The 20,295-nt window shown below is 39.5% G+C and overlaps 1 protein-coding gene across 2 annotated transcripts in view; it reads left to right on the top strand.

Moving 5' to 3' along the window:
• Window positions 1-960: 960 nt before the first annotated feature.
• The window catches only part of CHMP2B (charged multivesicular body protein 2B), a 26,634-nt gene continuing 7,299 nt past the window's right edge, over window positions 961-20,295 (top strand). The window contains exons 1-4 of one of the 2 annotated variants that reach the window (XM_014828851.3): window positions 8,654-8,716; window positions 9,614-9,840; window positions 14,452-14,543; window positions 19,264-19,458. In XM_014828851.3, the coding sequence (XP_014684337.1) occupies window positions 19,282-19,458 (177 nt within the window). In that variant the 5' untranslated portion in view covers window positions 8,654-8,716; window positions 9,614-9,840; window positions 14,452-14,543; window positions 19,264-19,281. Of the gene's footprint in view, window positions 1,637-8,653; window positions 8,717-9,613; window positions 9,841-14,451; window positions 14,544-19,263; window positions 19,459-20,295 lie in introns of those variants that run through there. The other variant, XM_014828850.3, reaches the window with a different exon arrangement.

Raw genomic sequence — 20,295 nt, 5'->3', positions numbered from 1 at the left:
GGTCCTTCTGCTGCAGACTTTACTCCAGGGAAGGCCGGGCGTGGGGGCAGAGACCAGGTCTCCTCGTTTACATTTTTTCCTGTTTCTTTACTTGTTCACCTTTCCATAACATCTAGAATAACTTGAGGAGGGTAAGACAATGATGGCTTGCAGATTCCTATGTCATTCTGAGAAAGTTTCCATGAGCAGACTCAGCTAGATGTGAGCAGCAGCAGGCTTATCAGTGGCCCTGAGGGCTTTGATACCTTATGAGGGGACAAAAATGGGAAAGGGAAGTCTGACTGCCACAAATGCTTAAAAATCCTTGAGACATGATTCCTAAAGGCAGAGATGACTGATAATATTGACACTAGTATTGGAGTGTCTTTCCTATCAGAAATCACATCTATGAAAAAAACGCCTCCCATTCTTTTTATCCTGCAGAAGGCAGTGTTGCTTAAAGCACTAATAAGGGAGGGAAAAGTTCAAAGCAAAATTAAGATTCTAAATATCGAAATAATGTAAACTGAGATATGTGTGTACGTACACACACACACACACTGAAGTAAAACGATGAACTTAAGATCTTGATCCAAAGATCGTATTTTCCATATTTATGCTTACACACAGGATTCTTTAAATAATTCATTGTGCTTTTCCTTTAACATGATACGGGGCTTTTTCTTCACATTAAACACCAATAGACAGCTATGTAGCATTCTAACAGGGTCACAGTATAGCCATCCATTTTTCTTGAGCCATTACAAGAAATTGAGATTTTAAAGAAATAGATTTGGAGACACTTAAACCGGCATACAAATCTGCGTGGATTTTTTTTCACGTTTCCTGCCAAGAAGAATAAATAGTGCTGCATTAAAGAAGTTGCTCCCCTTCCTCCTCCGCCATCCCCGAGCCCAGAAGCCCATCCCGAGGCCCGCGGCGGTGGTCGCAGCCCGGCCCGGCAGCGCGGCGGGGCGCCGGGGAGGTGGCGGAACCAGACAAGCGGGAGGGGCGTGACCTCCGGGACAGCCCCGGGGCTGGACCCCAGTAGGAAAGGCCTGCAGGAGGGGGCGTGACCTCCGGGGCAGCCCCGGGGCTGGACCCCAGCAGGACCCGCCTGCACCTAGGGAAGTACCGACACTGACAGCAACCAGGTGGTCGCATGAATCAACTGGTTCCGGGACCCACGCTCGTCCTAGGACTCCGGGGACCCCTCCTGCCAGCCTCCCCTGGGCAAGGAGGAAAGCGTTACACGCGGCTCGGGTCTGTCACAGTCGGCACGGAGCCCGCCCCAGAAGACCCCGCCCGGGGTGGTCCCCGCAGCGCGACCCCGGCCGAGCGCGGGCGGCCACGCCGGCTTCAGGCGCTGCACTGCGCAGGCGCGCGCACGGTGCGCAGGCGCCGCCCAGAAGTGACTTCTCCAAAAAGTGTCTTAGTTGGCGGTCACCTGAGCTCCGGGCGCCGGGCTCCCGTAAGCTGCGCGGCCGCCGCCTCAGCGGGTCGTGCGCGGGGCCTCGCCCTACTCTCGCGCCCGTCGCTGCCTCGCCCCCGGCCCTCCAAGGGCGCGTTCTCCCCTCTGTCCTTTGCGGGCGGGCCGGGCCGAGCCGCCGGTGCCGTCCGACCATGGCGTCCCTCTTCAAGAAGAAAACCGTGGACGGTGAGTGCCAGGCCGCGCCAGGGCCAGTCCGCGCCTCCCCGGTGTCCTCGGGGCTTCGGCCGCGACCCTGCCGCGGGCCCGGGGGCGGGGCTGGAGCGCTGGCCCCACAGGTGACCGCCCTCGCGCGTCGCTTCCCCTCTTCCGCCGCTGCCGACGCGCCCGCCCCGCCGCCTCACCTGCGCGCCCAGGCCTCCCGCCCGAGCCCCCGCGCCCCTTCTTTCCTGAGCGAGATCTTGGGCATTTCCAGGACGCAGGATGCTGCTGCCCCTGCGCGTCGTTGGGTGAACTCCCTGTTGGTTTCGTGGGCCGGGTCTGCTGCCCCTTCGGTTCGGAGCTGCCCTGCTTCCAGGCGTCCGAGCCCTAACCTGGGTGGAGGTGGGGAGGGTCTCGGTGAGCCTGGGTCTGCGTGCGTCCTGCCCTCGGAACACCCCGTCTATAGAGGGAGACAGATGCTTCTTGACTGGGTCCAGTAGAAAAGTAAAAGAAACCCAAGGGAAATGCCTGCGTGTAGTTTTCATGATGGATTTTCCTCCCTTATGATTATCTCCGCTGTCTGTAGTAAGAGACGTGGTGTGTTATCTGCCTAGAAGTTTACATTTTAGGATACTTGCATTATTTCAGCTGTTTAGCTCAAGGCCATCTTAAGATGAAATAAGTGAATGTACAGGAATATACAAATTGGTGTTTATAACTGTGGCTGTAATGTCTGTTTATAGAACGTCGGTTAATTAGTCTTGATATTTTCATTGACAACTACCAGGAATCGGATTCATTCAAGTTATTTAAAAATCGTGTTTCCCATGGCATGTTGAGTCTAGGTTGCTGCTGGTTCAACCAAAGAATCGCTTCTTTGTGAGGGTCTGACAGCCGCAGGAGGAGCAGTGGTGGCGAGCCGGTGGTTGGTACCACAGGGAGCTCTTCAGTCCAGACCTGGCCAACTCCTTCCTTCCTTCCTTCCTGTTGACTCTCTCAGAGCCAGCAGAATTATTTTGGGGAGGATAACAAAAACATCATCTTTACCGCTGTCCCCTTCACCTGAGCACATAATGTCGTATTACTGCTAATTTATCACACAGCCTAACACATTTTTGCTTACCCTGAGTGGGTGAAAAATTTTTCTTTTAATTTATTGATTTTATTAGCCATTTACAATACCTAGAATAACTACCGAGTTGGTTTAGGATGTGATGCAATTATGTGAAATGGGTTTTATGTGTGTTTTTTCCTGAGAATGCTGTTTAATCTTTAATGTGGCACTTTATTTTTTCAGTGTTTCAGTGCTAATATTGTGATTTTCAGTTATTGCATGGTACTCTGGGGGAAAAGAAAGGTTTATTTTTTGGTTTCAGTTTTAGATAGAAGTTACTGAACAGAAGAAAAGGGTTGCATCTTTCTTACTGTGTTATTACAAATTAAATTAAAAAATTTTTAGCGTTTAAGGCAAGCATCTAGCTTAAATTGCTTATCATCTGTCAGATATTTTCAGAGACATAATTGTCGGTTTTACACTCTCATGGCTGTACTTCCTGGCGCTTTTGGCAATCTAGTGACTGTTGGACTTGAGGTATAGAGCAAAATAAGAAAAAAAGACAATGAGGATGTGCAGGCAGGGCGTTTAACTGTATGCTCATTTGCAGTTGGGTTAATTCATCCAAGAAATTACCTTTTTTTTTTTTTTGCTATATAGACTTATTTGTGAAAAAAAAGTTTTAAGGACTTTTGCTAGGAACTGTGCTACTAATTTAAAGATCTGGGTATGAAATTTCTGAATGTAAATTTGGCTACCATGTACATTTATTATAACCACCCAACTGGGTACCTGATGTTTTCTGAAATTGTCATGTCAATTCAAATCACTTAATGACATCTGTTACAGATCTATACTTTCATTAGTTTGACATAGAGCTTTACTGATGTTTTTACTCTGTTTTATTAAAAAGAAGGTGTTTTGTTTAAAAGGTGACAGCATTCTTCTTAGCAGTAATGAGGCTATATATTATGCAGTGTAATGTATTTTTATGCATTTCTGACAGATCCTTGGACTGGTTGATTATTGATCATAAGATCTTTTACTGTATGCTGTCTTTTTATCTGTTTCAGCAGTAATGAAATTCTGATATATAAGGGAAGTATGTAACTGCTTACAGATCTGGAGAATAATTGAATCTTTTTGTCTCTTTGGATTGGCTGGAAGAGTTGCATACTATATCATTAAAGACTACGGCACATGTAAATTAAAAAGGGAGACAACATTACAGCACTGATTACTATTCAGAGTTATGTTTAATTCATTTTTGACACAAAGATGAACAAGTCTCTGCAGTGTATACTTTGTTACAGAAAATTAATGAGAACTGTACCTCAATGCCATAGAAGAGAAAGATTCTTTTGAATTTGAAATTGCAGTTGAGTACTTGGTTTTCTTTTTACTGATTTAGAAGATGTATACATATATATAGGGTAATGTGTTCATCCGCAGTGTTTTTTCCCCTAAGTTCACTAATGGTGACCTATTTATTGAAGCTAGTTATGAACTTTTGTAAATCAGGATGCCATGAGTGCTTGTCATAAATGCACAACTAAATATGCCTCTTAAAAAGTGAAATTCTTTAAGCACTGTATAATTTTTTTCTGTTATCCTTAGTATAGGTATATTTGAGGTCCTACTCTAAGCCAGCCCTGTGTTAGCATTTTGTATGCAGTATCTTGTTTCATTCTCCCAAACCTGTGAGGTTAGTACTCTTATTACATGCACTTTACAGATGAGGAAATTGAGAGGCAGTAACTTGCCCAAGATCACACAGCCACTAAGTGGCAGAGCCAGGACCTCCTCCCTTTGGGTATTATCATTGTTCTTTTTTTCGTATTAGAGAGCCTATGCATTGGTTCAGTTTTGCTGTTCTCGCTAAGCACGTGAGATTCTCAACTTTCGGTGGGTACCGTGTAATGTTAACCTTTTGTCTGTGAACCAGACTCTTCTCTGACTTAGTGGTAGAACTTCACTTTCTCCTGGTGGCAGAACTGGAAACAATCCTCCTTTTCCTGACTCTCCCTTGACTCAGCACTTCTTAGGAAATATTGTCTAGTCTCTTTTTGCTCTTCTTCTAAACCTCTTGAAGGAGTGGTGCTGTCTCGTGTCTCCACTTTGCTTCTCGGATGCACCCATTCTGTAGCACTTGGCTTTACATCTCATGTGATGAGGTCTTGCTGAGATCATCAGTGACTTCTAGATTGTCAAATCCAATGGCCGTTTTTTAGTGATCATCTCTGGGACCTATGTGTTTGCATTTGATCCTGGTAATAATTTCTTCCTTGGAACTCTCTTTTAGCTTCCCTGATATAACACTCTTAATTTTCCTCAAGTTCCTCTGACCACTCTTGTTCTTTCTCCTTTCAGGTTATTCTCTTCTTTTTTCCTTACTCCCACTCTCCCTCCCTCCCTTTCTCCCTTTGTCTCTTCCTTTGTTTTTTGTCTTTTTTTTTAACCTACCCTTTAAATGTTAGTGTTCTTCTTGGTTCCATCTTGGCCCCCACTATTCTAACTGTACATTCTCTCCTTGCATGATCTTATCCAAATTCTCATTATTTTAGTTATAACCTGAGTGCTGATGGATCCCACATTTGTATCTCCAGATATATTTGTTTGAGTTTCAGACCAGTGTACTCAATAGTTTGCCGAATGCCTCTACGTAAATGTCCCAAGGTACCTCACATTAAAGAGATCCCAAACAGAATTCATCAGCATTTCCTCTGAGTGAGTTCCTTTCCTGAGTTCTCCTCGTCCAGGGTTGGCAGTTCTTGCTTTTGCCCTCTACCTTCAATTCAGTACCAAGTCCTGCTCCTTTTGTCTCTTAAGTATTTGACACGTGATCTTCCTCTGCTTGCCTTCAAGTCCTTGCTCTAGTTCAGATCCCATTTGTCTTGTGCTTTACTACATCGCTTTTCTGCTTTTCTTTCGTTCATCTACATGGTCGCCTGTGTGATTGATAGACCTGAAACCCAAGTCTTACTATGCTGCTCTTCAGTGTAAACCCCTTTATTGAATCTCTAGTACCAATAGGATCAGGTTGGGGCTCTTTAATAAGGCACATATGGCCCTCCTGGGTCTGGGCCTCGTCCTTCTTTCTGGCCGTGTCTCTGGACATTTTACTGTGCAGCAGCACTGTTCTCATATTCATTCGTATTTACCATACTCTTTCTCACTGTAATGTGTTTTTGCTCATGATGCCCTTATGCATAGAATTCTCTTTTTCTCTTCCTCTGGCTAACCTGAACGATCTCAGTTTTTTTACCTCTCTAGGATTCTTCTTTGATGCCACCTCAAACTATGTTAAATACCTCACTCCTTGTGTTTGTTTGTTTGTTTTTAGCATCTGCTTCCTAAATTGCATTCACTGGAACAACTTCCAAAGGTGGATTATGCTTATTCTAAGTTTTTCCTGTATTCCATGTTTGTAAATTGCAGAGTCTTCATCATACATGGAAATATCTTTGCAGTACTTTATAATTTAGAGACTAAATTCCAAAATAATAGTATTTACTAACCCAAAGTAGTGTTTCCAGTATTTAGAGCTTACTGCAGTCTACATATTATCACCACCCACCTTGAATCTTAGTACAAGTTTAGAGATAACTTGAGGAATGCTGCTGACCGAAGAGGAACAAAGCTTCTTGAGTTTTGCTTCATTGGTGTAGTATCCATGTATGCTTAATTGTCCAGAGTTCAGAATCTGTGAGGTTTTGACTAAATTGGGTTAAATCTCCTGTTGAGAGGTAAGTTGTGATGCTACATTTCCATTATCTTAAGAGGGATTAAAATCCACCATCTATATAAACCAAATCCCCTCCAGAAACATTTTCGCTTTTTTCTGAATAAAGTACAACATTCTCCTGGTGCTGCCTACAGTACCCGGATCTTTCCTAGGATGCCGTGTGTTCTCTTAGTGCTTAGGATTCTGAATAGTTACAAACTCAAATGTTACTTTCTCTTTGGCCCCTTCATTCTTGGCACACCAAAGACAAATCATTGAATGTGGGGTTCAGGAGCTCATTGCTCTCTTCTGAGTGTTTTTCTGAGCAAAGGTTCTCTATACTTTTAGGACAGATATCTCTGTAGGAAAATTTCTTCCCCCTGCATTTCTCCATCCCTAGCATGACACCAGAGATTGGTATTTCCTTTCATGCTGCCATTTCCTACTTTCCTGTCTGTGTGTCTGTGAGTCTGTCCTTCAGAGGAGCTTTCCGTCTCACTCCCTTGCTTATCTAAGCTGTGAAAGTCTTGACGGTTTTCTGAACTGAAGGTGTTACTGATGGTGGCACCAAAGCCTGTATCTTTGAGGAACAAGTAAGAACCAAGAATCTGCTGACAGGTGGCCCATCCCCAAACTTTCCTTCAGCTCTTGAAAACACTGATACTTTAATAATAATGAATTCATTTCAATGAATTCCTGAGGGCTTGAGTGATTTTTTGAGGCTGTACTGGTAGGGATAAAAAAGCATTCCTTTTTACTTCCTTTTGTGCTGCCATAGGGCTCCTGTTTGCTCTTTAGTATGCTGCCTGTTCCTTCCAGGCAAATCCTGGTGAGGGTTTCGGCTTCATCCTAGTTCTTGCCTTGGTCCTTGGCTGCCTGAGCCACATGTTGAGTAAAAATGTCAGCGTGATCCTTCACTCCCCTTTCTCTTTCACTTTCTGTTCTTTCTTGTTTGTTTTTGTTTTAATGTTTTCCTTACCATGTATCAAAACTGGTTAATCAAGCTGATCCTGTCCCTCCCTGATTTCTGATAGACCATTTCCAAAGCCTGAGAAACAGATGTGCTTTACTTAGCAAATTCTCATTCCTCCTCCTTGTCGTTTGCCTTCTGACCCTGAGTAAATTTGGTTCCCAGAGCCAGCATTTTCTAGGTATTCACCTTTAATGTTTCTTTCTTACCCCTTAACCTTTGAGTTTGTAGCAGTTTTTTCTCCTGATCTACCCAAGAAGATGGTGCCTCCTCACAGGGCTGTGACCTCTTTCTGCTTTATTCTTCCTGGGTGAGCTCCACCCCCCTGCTTTAGCCGAACCCACACGCGGGGCTCTTCTCTTCACAGTCATGATTAGGCTTTATCTAATACCGGTTCTTATCCCACTCGACCAGTGCCTTATTTATTTTTTGGGGGAAGATTAGCCCTGAGGTAACATCTGCTGCCAATCCTCCTCTTTTCACTGAGGAAGACTGGCCCTGGGCTAAGATCGTGCCCGTCTTCCTGTACTTTTTGTGTGGGATGCCTGCCACAGCATGGCTTGCCACGCGGTGCCATGTCCACACCTGGGATCCAAACCGGTGAACCCCAGGCCGCCGAAGTGGAACATGTGCACTTAACTGCTGCACCACTGGGCCAGTCCCTGTCTGTATCTTCTTAAGTCCCAAATTTAAATCTGTGATCGGGGGCTGGCCCCGTGGCCAAGTCGCTAAGTTCGTGCGCTCCGCTGCAGGCGGCCCGCTGTTTCGTTGGTTCGAATCCTGGGCGCGGACATGGCACTGCTTGTCAAGCCACGCTGAAGCTGCATCCCACATGCCACAACTAGAGGGACCCACAACGAAGAATACAAAACTATGTACCTGGGGCCTTTGGGGAGAAAAAGGAAAAAAATAAAATCTTTAAAAAAAATTAAAAATGAATAAATAAATCTGTGATCGGATCACTGTTATGCACGCAGGTGTGATTTTGTTCAGTAAGAAGAGCCTAAGAGGCTTGAGACAGGCTTTTAATGCCCAGGGGGGAGCAGGCCTTCTCTTCTCTCAAATGTTGTGCTGAGTATGGGTGAGGAGAGGTGGGTGGGGCAGCCTCCAGACCCTTTTACCTCACTGGAGGGTAACAGAGAGAGCATGCTGTAGGCACATCAAAGTACCTTTGACATTTTCACAGTTCGAAAGTTTCTGTTACCACCTATTAGGAAGTGCTTCACAATGACCCCAGAAGGTAGATGAAATGCTGGAGTATAAAAGTTCAGGGCATGCCTTTTTTGCCTAGAGAATGAAGCAGAGGGTGGAAGGGAAACAGAAGATGGACAGGAGCCAAGCGCTCGACCTCTCGTAAATGTGAGCAATACCCTGTACATATTTCTGTCATTGTCTTAATTCAGAATAAGAAACAGGGGAAAGCAGAAAATTACAAGGGAAATATCTGATTATTTTAAGGCTCCGTTTTTCCATTGTAGAAAGATATTTATCAGTTCAGATTTTACTGTTAAATTATCAACCATCTTTTTTTATAACCAATAGATTTTATTATACTTTTAAAGAAGTGTGTTAATTATGCCCATAAGTATATCCTTTTACATTTCAGTGTATATGTTTGTACTCCTATAGATCACTGCTAAATGTACTATATTGGGATAGTTGTTGGCATAAAGTAAGCTGGAAATACCAAATAGATAAATAAAATACATGTATTCCTTGCTCTTAAAGAGTTTATAATCTTGGGAAGAAATCAGACCTACTAAGAAATAAATATAATGGAAAATAAACTTGGCCTTAAAAACATTAAAAGTCTCTCAGAACCATTCTCATGTTATTTGTTTTGAATTACCTGGAAGACCAAATCATTAAATGTGGGTTTAGTATGGGAATTGTTTAAAAAAAATTGAAGAGTAATTTGTTTGTTTTATGGGATATGCCTATCATCTCATATGAAAAAATATTTTACTATCTTTTCCTACTTAGCATAATATGTTTTAAAGTGTTATGACTGTGTTTTAGTATGTAACAATAGATACTCTCAGTTTATAGCTTAGAACTGTTTAAATATTAATAGGTCTATTAACAATTATGAGGCTGTGGAATATGCAGTAGTTAATTTTCTTTATTTTTCCTTCTCTAATATACAGTGACATGGTACATATAATTACATGAAATTAAGAAAAGTGAAATAAAACTATTTTGATTAAATTTTGTTTTGTTAAAATTTCATGTCCTACTACTTGTTTTTCAACAAAGACCACTGTATCTGCTTTCTGCTCTGATTCTCCGGTACCACCTGGATGTCTCCAGCAATTCCATCGTCCTAACGATAACTGTGTGGAGTTAGCGCAGACCTTGCAGGTGAAGGGCCCAGTGCCACAGGACTGTCCTCACTTCAGATGCCAGTCACCAGTCCCAGGTTGTCACCAGGACTTCTAACAGACAAGCTGTACATTCTGGGGTCCCCACAACTTCCTCCTCAGGTTTGATAATTTGTCGAACAACTCTTAGAACTCAGGAAAATGCCTTACTTACTATTACCAGTTTATTTTGAGGATACAGCTCAGGAAGAGCCAAATGAAAGCAAGGTATTGGGGTGCGTGGCACAGAGCTCCCTGGCCCGCTCTGGGAACACCGCCTTCCCAGCCTCTGGGTGGCCACCCGCCTGGCAGCTCTCCTGATCTCTTTGTCAAGAGTTGTTATCACCCAGTCTCCAGCCTCCCTACCCTCCTCTGAGGTCCAGGGATGAAGCTGAAAGTTCCCACCTTCTAGTCATTTGGTCTCGCTCCCTCTAAGTGTTTGGTCCTTCTGGGAACCAGCCCCATCCTGAAGCCATCTAGAGGTTCCCCTCCCTGAATCAAAAGACACTTCTGCCACTCAGGAAATTCCAAGGCTTTTAGGAGCTCTGTGCCGGGGACTCAGGACAAAGACCCAATACGTATTTTTCATTGTACCACCTTAGTAAGGAAAGATGTACATTGATAGAATTCCAGATCTTGTGAGTCAAGGCCTTCAGCAGTTGCTGTGCACCTGTGTCAGTTATCTGGCCACAGTTTGTCTTACCCATGTGGTGGCTTCTCCTTCAGCTCAGTGCTCTTGCAGCTTTAGAGGACCTTCATCGCTGTCTGAAAACGACTTCATTTTATGCTAGTTGAGTTAGGGTGTTTTTAGTACATAAAGGGTTTATACTCCAAAAGTTCATTTGTAATTTCTTAGTTTTAAATTTAGAACATATTTTCTATTGAAATAGTAGGTAAGTGGTGAATGTTTTCACACCAATCCATTGGCTTTAGCAAGACACGAAACTTAGTCCAAAAGAAAAAAATTGGAAGTGTTTGAGGATAGATGATGAAGAGGGTGATGATTGCTTTGAAAGGTAGGATAATGAAAGCTCTGCTGTTTGTTTAGTGTCCGTCTGTAGATGTCAGGAAAGATACCATGTGTTGTGGACTGAATTGAGTTCCCCCCAAATTCATGTGTTAAAGCCCTGCCCCCTAATGTGGCTGTAATTGGAGATAGGGTCTTTAAAGAGGTGGTTGAGGTTAAATGAGGTCATGAGAGCGTGGCTCTAATCCGGTAGGACTGGTGTCCTTGTAAGAAGAAGAGAGACCAGGGATGTGCACACAGAGAGCAAAGGCCATGTGAGGACACAGCAAGAAGGTGGCGGTCTGCAAGGCAATGAGAGAGACCCGGGAGAAGTCAACCCTGCCAACACTTAAGTCTTGGAGTTCTAGGCTCCACAACTGTGAGAACAGGCATTTCTGTGGTTTAAGCCCCAGTCTGTGGTATTTGTTATGGCAGCCCTGGCAGACTAATAGGATCCCAATCAGTGCCCCAGGAAACATTAGTATCTAGAAAATGTTAATGGAGATTTCTTAAAAGGGATCCTTGGGAAATAATCCATGATATATTCTCCCCTTAAGGGTTGACAGTGCATATTCATATATTAAATGTTCTTAGAAGCCTTGAAGCAAAGAAATGTTTAATTTTTTCAACTTCTACATTTCCCAAATATATTTGTCTATGGAACATCTCCTTCCCCTTTTTTCTTGTTTGCCTGAAAAGCTTTAGAACATAATGTAATAGTTAAAATCAGAGGCCTTGGAATCAGCCCACCTAGATATGAATCCTAGCACTATTTTCCTCTTGGGCAGATTACTTTGCCAAATATCAGTTCCTTCCTCTGAAAAAAATGAGATAATATTATTTACCTTTTGGAGTTGTTGTATAACACTTAGTATAGCGCCTGTTTCTCAGTATAATTAGTTATTTTTATTCTGAGTAAATTTACATTATACACAGAAATGTATAAAGTTGTGGTGCTCTGTCACTAAATGGGTAATGGATACTGGCTTTGTTGTTTTAATTGAGGTGAAATTTCACATAACATTAACCATTTTAAAGTGAACAGTTCTGTGGCGTTACTACATTCACAATGGTGTATAACCAACATGTCTAGATCCAAACATTTTCATCACCTCAAAGTAAAACCCTGTACCCATTAAGCAGTGACTCACCATTCGCTCCCCCCACTCCTCCACCCCTGGCAACTACCAGTCTGCTTTCTGTCTTAACGGATTTACCTATTCTGGATATTTCATATGAATGTAATCATAAAATGTGACCGTGTGTCTGGCTTCTTTCACTTAGCATAATATTTTTGAGGTTTATCTATGTTGTAGTATGTCTCAGTATTTCATTTCTTTCCATTATATGTATATATCACAATTTGTTTATGTTTGTTCATAGACATTTGGGTGGTTTCTACCTTATGGCTATTGTACATAGTGCTGCTGTGAACTTTTGTGTAGATGTATTTGTTTGAGTCTGTTTTAGTCCTTTTGGGTGTAGACCTAGGAGTGGGATTGCTGGGTCACAGGGTAATTTTATGTTTAACTTTTTGAGGAACCACCACACTGTTATCCACAGCGACCGAAACGATTTACATTACTGCCAGCAATATACAGGGTACCAATCTCCACATTCTCATTGACACTTGTTTTCCTTTTTTGTTTTTGATTGTAGCCATTCTGGTGGATGTGAAGTGATATCTCCTTTCCCTAATGACTATGTTGAGTATCTTTTCCATGTGTTTATCAGCCATTTATATGCAGTCATGTGTGGATTAACAATGGGGCTACGTTTTGAGAAACGCGATGTTAGGCAATTTCATTAAAGTGCAAACATCATAGAGTGTATTTGCACAGATCTGCATGGTATAGCCTGCTACACACCTAGACTATATGGTGCTAATCTTGTGGGACCACCATTGTATGTGCAGTCTGTCGTTGACCAAAATGTCGTTATGTAGCACATGACTGTATTTTCTTGGGAGAAATGTCTGTTCAAGTCCTTCACCCATTTTTTAATTGGGTTACATGTTTCTGTTTTTGAGTTTTAAGAGTTCTTTATATGTTTTGGATACTAGACTCTTATCATATATATAATTTGCATATATTTTCTCCCATTCTGTAGGTTGTCTTCTTTTCACTTGATAATGTCCTTTGATGCACAGTTGTTAATTTTCACGGTCCAATTTATCTATTCTTCTCTTTAGTTGCTCTTGCTTTTAGTGTCATATCTAAGAATTTATTGCCAAATCCCAGGTCATGCAGATTTACTTATGTGGTCTTCTAAAAATTTTATGATTTTAGCTCTTATATTTGGGTCATTAATCTGTTTTGAGTTAATTTTTATAATGCAGTGTGAGGTAGGGGTCCAGTTTCCTTCTTTTTATGTGTATGTCCCCTTGTCCCAGTGCCATTTGGTGAAGAGATTATTCTTTCTGTTGCTGCTGTTTTTTTAAATCACCCCTTAGTAAAAAAAAATAATAATCTAGCGAAATGCTTAAGATTCAGGAGACAGAATGCTTGGATCTAAATCTGGCATTACTGCTTACTACCTTGTGACCTTGGGCAAGTTACTGAAACTTCCCGGCACTCTATTTTCTTATATGTAAAATAATTGAAAAATCCACTCCATAACATTATTATGAAAATTATATTGTATAATATATGTAAAGCACTCATTTGTGTCAGATATAAAGCACTTGACAATGAGAGATCAGTTTTGGCAAGAATTACCATTCATGTCTGTGATTTTTTTATTTTGAGGAAGATTAGCCCTGAGCTAACATCTGTGCCCATCTTCCTGTACTTTATATGTGGGACGCCTGCCACAGCATGGCTTGACAAGTGGTGTGTAGGTCCACACCCAGGATCTGAACCAGCAAACCCTGCAGTGCCGAAGCGGAACGTGCAAGCTTAACCGCTGCACTACCAGGCCGGCCTCCATGTCTGTGATGTTTTGAAGAAATCATTATTTAGTGACAACTAACCCAAGTTACAGTCCATCAGACCTAGACTAATACTTTAACTCTTCAAAAGGTAGGACTGATGGATCCAAATGAATTGAGATAAATTAGATATTAGGATAGAGTGGACATTTAACAGGATATCAGGGCATTGTGGAGGGTATTTACTCCTTCACAACAACCCTATTTTATGAAGAAGAAACCTGAGGTTTAGAGTGTTAAGTAACTCTTCCAAGATACCATCAGATAATGATCCAGTGGCCGAGGTGGGATTCAAACCCACATCTGCTTCACTGGGAGGTCTGCTGCTTCATTCTGCTATGATGGCTTAGTAGAGGGAAAAAAAGATTGAATGAACACATGATCTGTCTTCCTTCCTGGAATTTCACATAATACTGGAGTAAGGAGAGATGAAGAGGGGTGTGTGTGTGTGTGTGTGTGTGTGTGTGTGTGTGTGAGACATATATATGTGCCACATAAAACATTGTATACTATCAATTCTCTAAGGGAATATTTTATTGTGATTTATATACTTTTGGCTAAACCTCAGACTATGGCATATTTGCTCTCGTCTTCTGTAATTCTTTATATAATCAATATTTATAATCCAAGTTTTAATGTTTGATTAATTTTTTAGTATATTGAATTGAAAGAAAAAATGTTAACTTCTGGTAAATGTAGGGGGTTTTCTTCTGTTGAGGTTTCTGAGTCCAATATTTTAAATGATATTGAAGAAAATTTTACAATCCATACATTTAGGTTTCTTTTGTGGTTCTCTTAGATGTAATAAAGGAGCAGAATCGAGAGTTACGAGGGACACAGAGAGCTATAATCAGAGATCGAGCAGCTTTAGAGAAACAGGAAAAACAGCTGGTAAGTAGAACATTACATTTCAGTTTAACTTTTCGTACAGATTTGGAAATTAATGTTGGAATAATTAACTAACTGGGAAAAAGACACATGGCAGGTGGTAAGTGATTTACTTTACTAGGACATGGCATTTAACGCTTTCTGCATTTCCTGCTTACCTTTGTTTATTGTGTCATTCTGCCGACTTTATCAGGATTCTGTGTATTCTGCTGGTTATAAAATCAGATTATCCTTCAGTTTCTGGAAGTGATGAATGCCTAGACAGAAATATTGTTCAAAGCAGAGCCACCTTCTTCTCAGTTAACAACAAAGGTGAAATAGTCCTGGAAAACAAGGCTGAGTTCCAGAACATAATGATGTTGACTCGTAGTTGGCTTACTTGATATTTTAACAGTTGTGTCTGTGATATGAATGTGCTTTTTTTAATAGACTATCTTGCTCATCTTTAAATATTTTTATGCTCTGTTTTTAAATGTATGTTGCCTACAGTCTTTTGAAGAAAAGCGTGATTGAGGTATAATTGATATGCAATAAACTGTACATATTTAAAGTATACAGTTTGATAGATTTTGACGTACGTATAAGCTCACAAACCTAGGTGGGCTAGCCTGCCACATTACTACTTTACAGTCGAGAAACCGTTTCTGCAGTCGTGGTAATGAGCACACCCATCATCTGGAAAGGTTTCCTTATTCCCTTCATAATCCCCCCTCCCCAGTTAGGCAAACACTGGTCTGTCACTGTAGATTAGTTTACATTTTCTAGAATTTTATATAAATGGAATCTCGTAATATGAACTCTTTTTATAGGGGTACTTTCATTCATCACAATTAGAGATTAGTCAGTGTTGTTACGTGTATCAGTATTAATTCCTTTTTATTAATGAATGTTACTCCATCGTATGGATGTTCCACAGTTTGTTTATTTACCAGCCATTGGACATTTGGGCTATTTCTAGGTTTTGGCTATTTTGAATAAAGTTGCTATAAACATTCAATTGAAGTCTTTGTGTAAACATCTGTTTTCATTTCTCTTGGTTATATTCCCAGAAGTGGGATTTCTAGGTCAAAGGGTGAATGTGTTTTTAACTGTATATGAAACTGCTAAACAATTTTGCCAAGTGGCTGTTAGTTTTCTTTTCTCACCAGCTATATATGAAAGTAAAGTTGTTCCACATCCTGACCAATATTCGGAGTTGACAGTCTTTTTAAACCTTTTAGCCGTTCTAGTGGGTGTGTAGTAGCTTGTCATTTTAAAATTGTGTTTTCCTAATTGCTAAATCATTCAGCATCTTTTCATGTGCCTCTTTGCCACTTAGATATCTGCTTTGCCAGTGTCTATTGAAATATTTTACTCATTTTTCATCGTTATTTTCTTTTTATTTATTTCTAAGAGTTCTTTATATATTTTAGATACAAGTACTTTACTAAATGTATGTTTTGCAAATATTCTCTCCAGTTCTTGGTTTTGTCTTTTATTTTCCTGGTAGTGTCTTTGGAATAGAGTTTTACTTTGATCAAGTGTAATTTATGATTTTCTTCTATGATTAGTACTCTTAGTGTCATATCTAAGAAATCCTTACCTAACCCAAAGTCACTAATATCTTCTCTTATTTTTTCTTCTAGAAATATTATAGTTTTAGTTCTCACATTTAGGACTGTGAATCATATTGAATTATTTCACTGTATTGCCAGTTGGAGATAGAGGTTCACTTTCTACATATGGAAATTCAGTTGTTCCAACATCATTTGTTGGTGACATTTTCCCCCAGCTCTTCCTTTGGACTATATGACTGTTCTTAAGCCATTACCACACTGTTTTTATTACCATAACTTTATCGTAAGTCTTAAAGTTATATGGTGCTAACCCTTCAACCTTGTACTTCCTTTTTTCAAAGTTGTTTTGGCTATTTTAGGTACTCTGCATTTCTTTATGAACTTTATAATAAACTTGTCAATTTTTACAAAAAGGATCAGATTTTGATTGTGATGACATTGACTATCTAAACCAATTTGGGAAGAATTGACATCTTAATATTAAGTCTGACAATCCATGAACACACTGTGTCTCCATTTATTTAGATCTTTAATTTTTTCTCAGCAGTGTTTATTCTTGTAATCGTATATAGGTCCTGCACTTTTTTTTTGGTCACATTTATCCCTGACTATTTTATGTTTTGATGCTAGATGATATTTTAAAAACAAATTTGACTTCTGATATTTTTCTTGCTGGTATATAGAAATATATTGCATTTTTGTATATTGATCTTGAATCCTGTAATCTTCTTAAACTCACTTATTCTAGTAGCCTTTTTGTAGATTCTGTTAGATTTCTACATCAACATTCATGTCATCTGTGAATAAATAAAACTTTTCATCTTTCTTTCCAATCTTGATGCCTTTTTTTTCTTTTTCTTACCTTATTTCACTGGCTAGAACATCTAATGTTAAATAGAAGTGGTGATAGCAGACATCTTCATCTTTTTACTGATCTTTGGGGAAAAGATTCAGTCTTTTACTGTTAAGTATGATATTAACTGTAGCTTTTTGTAGATGCTCTTTCTCAGGTTGAGGAAGTTCCTTTTTATCTAGTTTTCTGAGAGTTTTTATCAGGAATAAATTTTGTCAAATACTTATTTTTGCATCTATTAAGATGATCATGTAGCTTTTCTTCTTTAGTCTGTTAATGTAGTAAATTACATTGATTTTCCAAAGTTGAATCAAGCTTTTGCTCCTGGGATACACTCTGTTGGTAATGATGTATTTTTTTTTATATTTTTGTTTTAATATGCTGAAATTTTGTTAAGAATATTTGCATCTCTGTTCGTGAAACATATTGATTTGTAGTTATCTTTTTGTGTGGGGTCTTTATTTGGTTTTAATGTCAAGTAATGCTGACCTTAAAGCATGATTTGGCAAGTGTCCCTTACTCTTTCCTTTACTGGATGGGTTTATGTATTTTTTTTTCATAGGATTCATCTGTAAAGCCATTGGGAGTGAAGTTTTCTTTGTGGATAGGTTTTTAAACTACAAGTTCACTAAAAAAAATGCATGTAAATGGATCAGGTTATCTGCCTTGTTGAGTGAGCTTTGGTGGTTAGCATCTGCCAAGTAATTTTTCCATTTCTACTAAGTTTTAAAATATAATGACCTGTTATTGTTCATAATATTCCCTTATTCTTCTTTAAAAACCTTTAGGATATGAAATGATGCCACACTTGGCATTCTCAGTATTTTTAGTTTGTGTGTTCTATCTGTCTGTCTGTCTGGGTTTTTTCCCTCATCTGTCTGGCTGATGGTTTATCAGTTTGATCAATCTCTTGTAAAAAACCAGCTTTTGATTTCATTAACTTTTTGTATTGTTTTTTCTTTCCTACTTTATAGATTTCTTGTTTGTATTATTTTCTTCCTTTTGTTTACTTTGGGTTTTATGTGCTTTTCTTTTTTCTACTTTATTTGAAGCTTATGAGATGCTCATTTTTTAAATACAAGCTTTAATGCTATAAATTTCCCTCTAAGAACTGTTTTAACTGCAGCCCACACATTTTGATATGTTACCTTTTCATTTTATTAAGTTCCAAATATTATCTGATTTCTCCTGGGAATTTTTTTTCTTTAACCCATGACTTATTTAGAACTATGTTGTTTAATTTCTGTTTAGTCGTGATTTTCCTTCCTTTACTGATTTCTAGTTTAATTTCGTTGTGATTAGAGAACATGCTTTGTATAATTTCAGTCGTCTTAAATTTATTGAGCCTTGTTTTCTGATACAGAATATGGTATATTTTGGTGTGTTTTTTGGTTATTTTTTGGTATGCACTTGTAAAGAATGAGTATTCTGCTGTTAGTGATGGAGTTTTTTTATAAGTGTTGGTTAGGTCAAGTTGGTGATTATGTTTTTTGTCAATCTGTGTCATAGATTTCATGTCTACTTGTTCTAACAATTATAGCAGTATACTTGAGAGAGGAGTTGATAGCACTCATGCTAATTGTGAATTTATCTGTTTTTCCTTTGAGTTCTCTCTGTTGTGATTCGTATGTTTTGATGCACTGTTACCAGGTGCATACACATTCAGGATTGTTTCAGCATCTTCGTGTATTGATGCCTTTATTATTATGAAATGCCCCTGTTTATTTCTGATAATATTTCTGTTCTCAAGTTTTTTAATCTGATGTTAATGTAGCCACTCCAGCTTTCCAGATTTTAATAAGTATTTATGCAGAATATATTTTCTGTCCTTTTGCTTAGCTTCGTTTCTGGAGATAGAATAGTTTCTTGAGTTTATGTTCTTCTCCAGTCTGACTACCTGCCTTTCATTGAGGTATAAAGTGGACCTTTTCACCTAATATGATTGCCCAGATTATTAGCTTTAAATCCACCTCTGTGCTCCATTTTTATGTCCCACCAACTCTTTGTTTTTCCCTTCTTTCTACCTACTTTTGGGTCGAGTTTTTTTATTTTCTTCCGGGCTTTATGTGAGTGCTGTTTTGTAGATTTGCTTTGTATTTGTGGATAAAGTTCCTGGTTCTCTCTTTCCTGTGTACACGTGGGAGAAATTGCCCTCTCCAGTTACCGTTTTTCTCTCTGACTTTATGTCACACTCTTCCTCTATCGTGATCGGGAGAAAGGATTTACTAGGTATGTTCGATCCGTTCCTCTGAAATAAGTTATTGAGGACTACCTCTCAATGATTTTATTTCCCTGTTTTTATTTCCTTTCTTAGGAATTAGAAATTAAGAAAATGGCCAAGATTGGTAATAAAGAAGCTTGCAGAGTTTTAGCCAAACAGCTTGTACATCTACGGAAACAGAAAACAAGAACTTTTGCTGTAAGTTCAAAAGTCACTTCTATGTCCACACAAACAAAAGTGATGAATTCCCAGATGAAGATGGCCGGAGCAATGTCTACTACAGCAAAAGTAAGTGGGAGCCTTGATTTCCCTGGATTTATAATTTTATCTAAGATGTTCAAATGTCAGTGTTCAAGGTGGATTTAAAAGCACCTCCTAAATATAGGTGATACAGAATCTGTGTAATATTTAGTAAAATGAGTTATACTACTAGATAATTCAGATAACTACTTCTAGATTCTTTATTGATTTCTTTTAATATAAAATTTACTGTTTTAGGACATTTTGATTGTTCCAGGGTCACATGTAGCATCTGAATTATTTAATTTGAGCTAAAACAGTGTTTGCTTTTTTCCTTAAACTTTCAGAAGATTTTTGAGCTTCGTATTTCATTAAGCTCTAAGTTTTGATTACTTTTGAGTAATTATTTCCTTTTGATTCATTTTCATATATATATCAGAAGGACACATGAATACTGTGAGAAGAATTTATCAGTTAATTTTATTAGGAACTATGTTTCGCTTAGTCTTTATATAAGAATTAAATGTTTTTACTATAGAGTTTAAAAAACTCTAAGTCTTTTGATCTTTTAATATCAAATGAGCTCCTTGATGTATATGAAGTACCATGAACTGTAAGCAGTTTGAGACGAAGGCTCTCCTCTCGTAGTTCGTATAATTTCCTTGGGCGGGGGGTAGCTTAAGATATGTCTGAAAGGGAAGCTCCCCACACACGTGAGGCTGTGCGAGCCTTGGTGAACTGCACGGATCTTCGAGTAGAATGATCTGAGAGACTTGGCAGAAGACCTAGGTGTTAAAAATATCACTAAGTGTTAAACATAGGGAAAGAGGAGTATGAACGTGAAGAGCAAAAGGAAACAAAGCCACAGAGCAGAGAAAGTACAAG

This window comes from Equus asinus, chromosome 18 (assembly GCF_041296235.1).
Source record: "Equus asinus isolate D_3611 breed Donkey chromosome 18, EquAss-T2T_v2, whole genome shotgun sequence".
NCBI lineage: Eukaryota > Metazoa > Chordata > Mammalia > Perissodactyla > Equidae > Equus > Equus asinus.
Note: the sequence above shows the minus strand (reverse complement) of the source record. Positions and strands in the feature narration are given on the sequence as shown.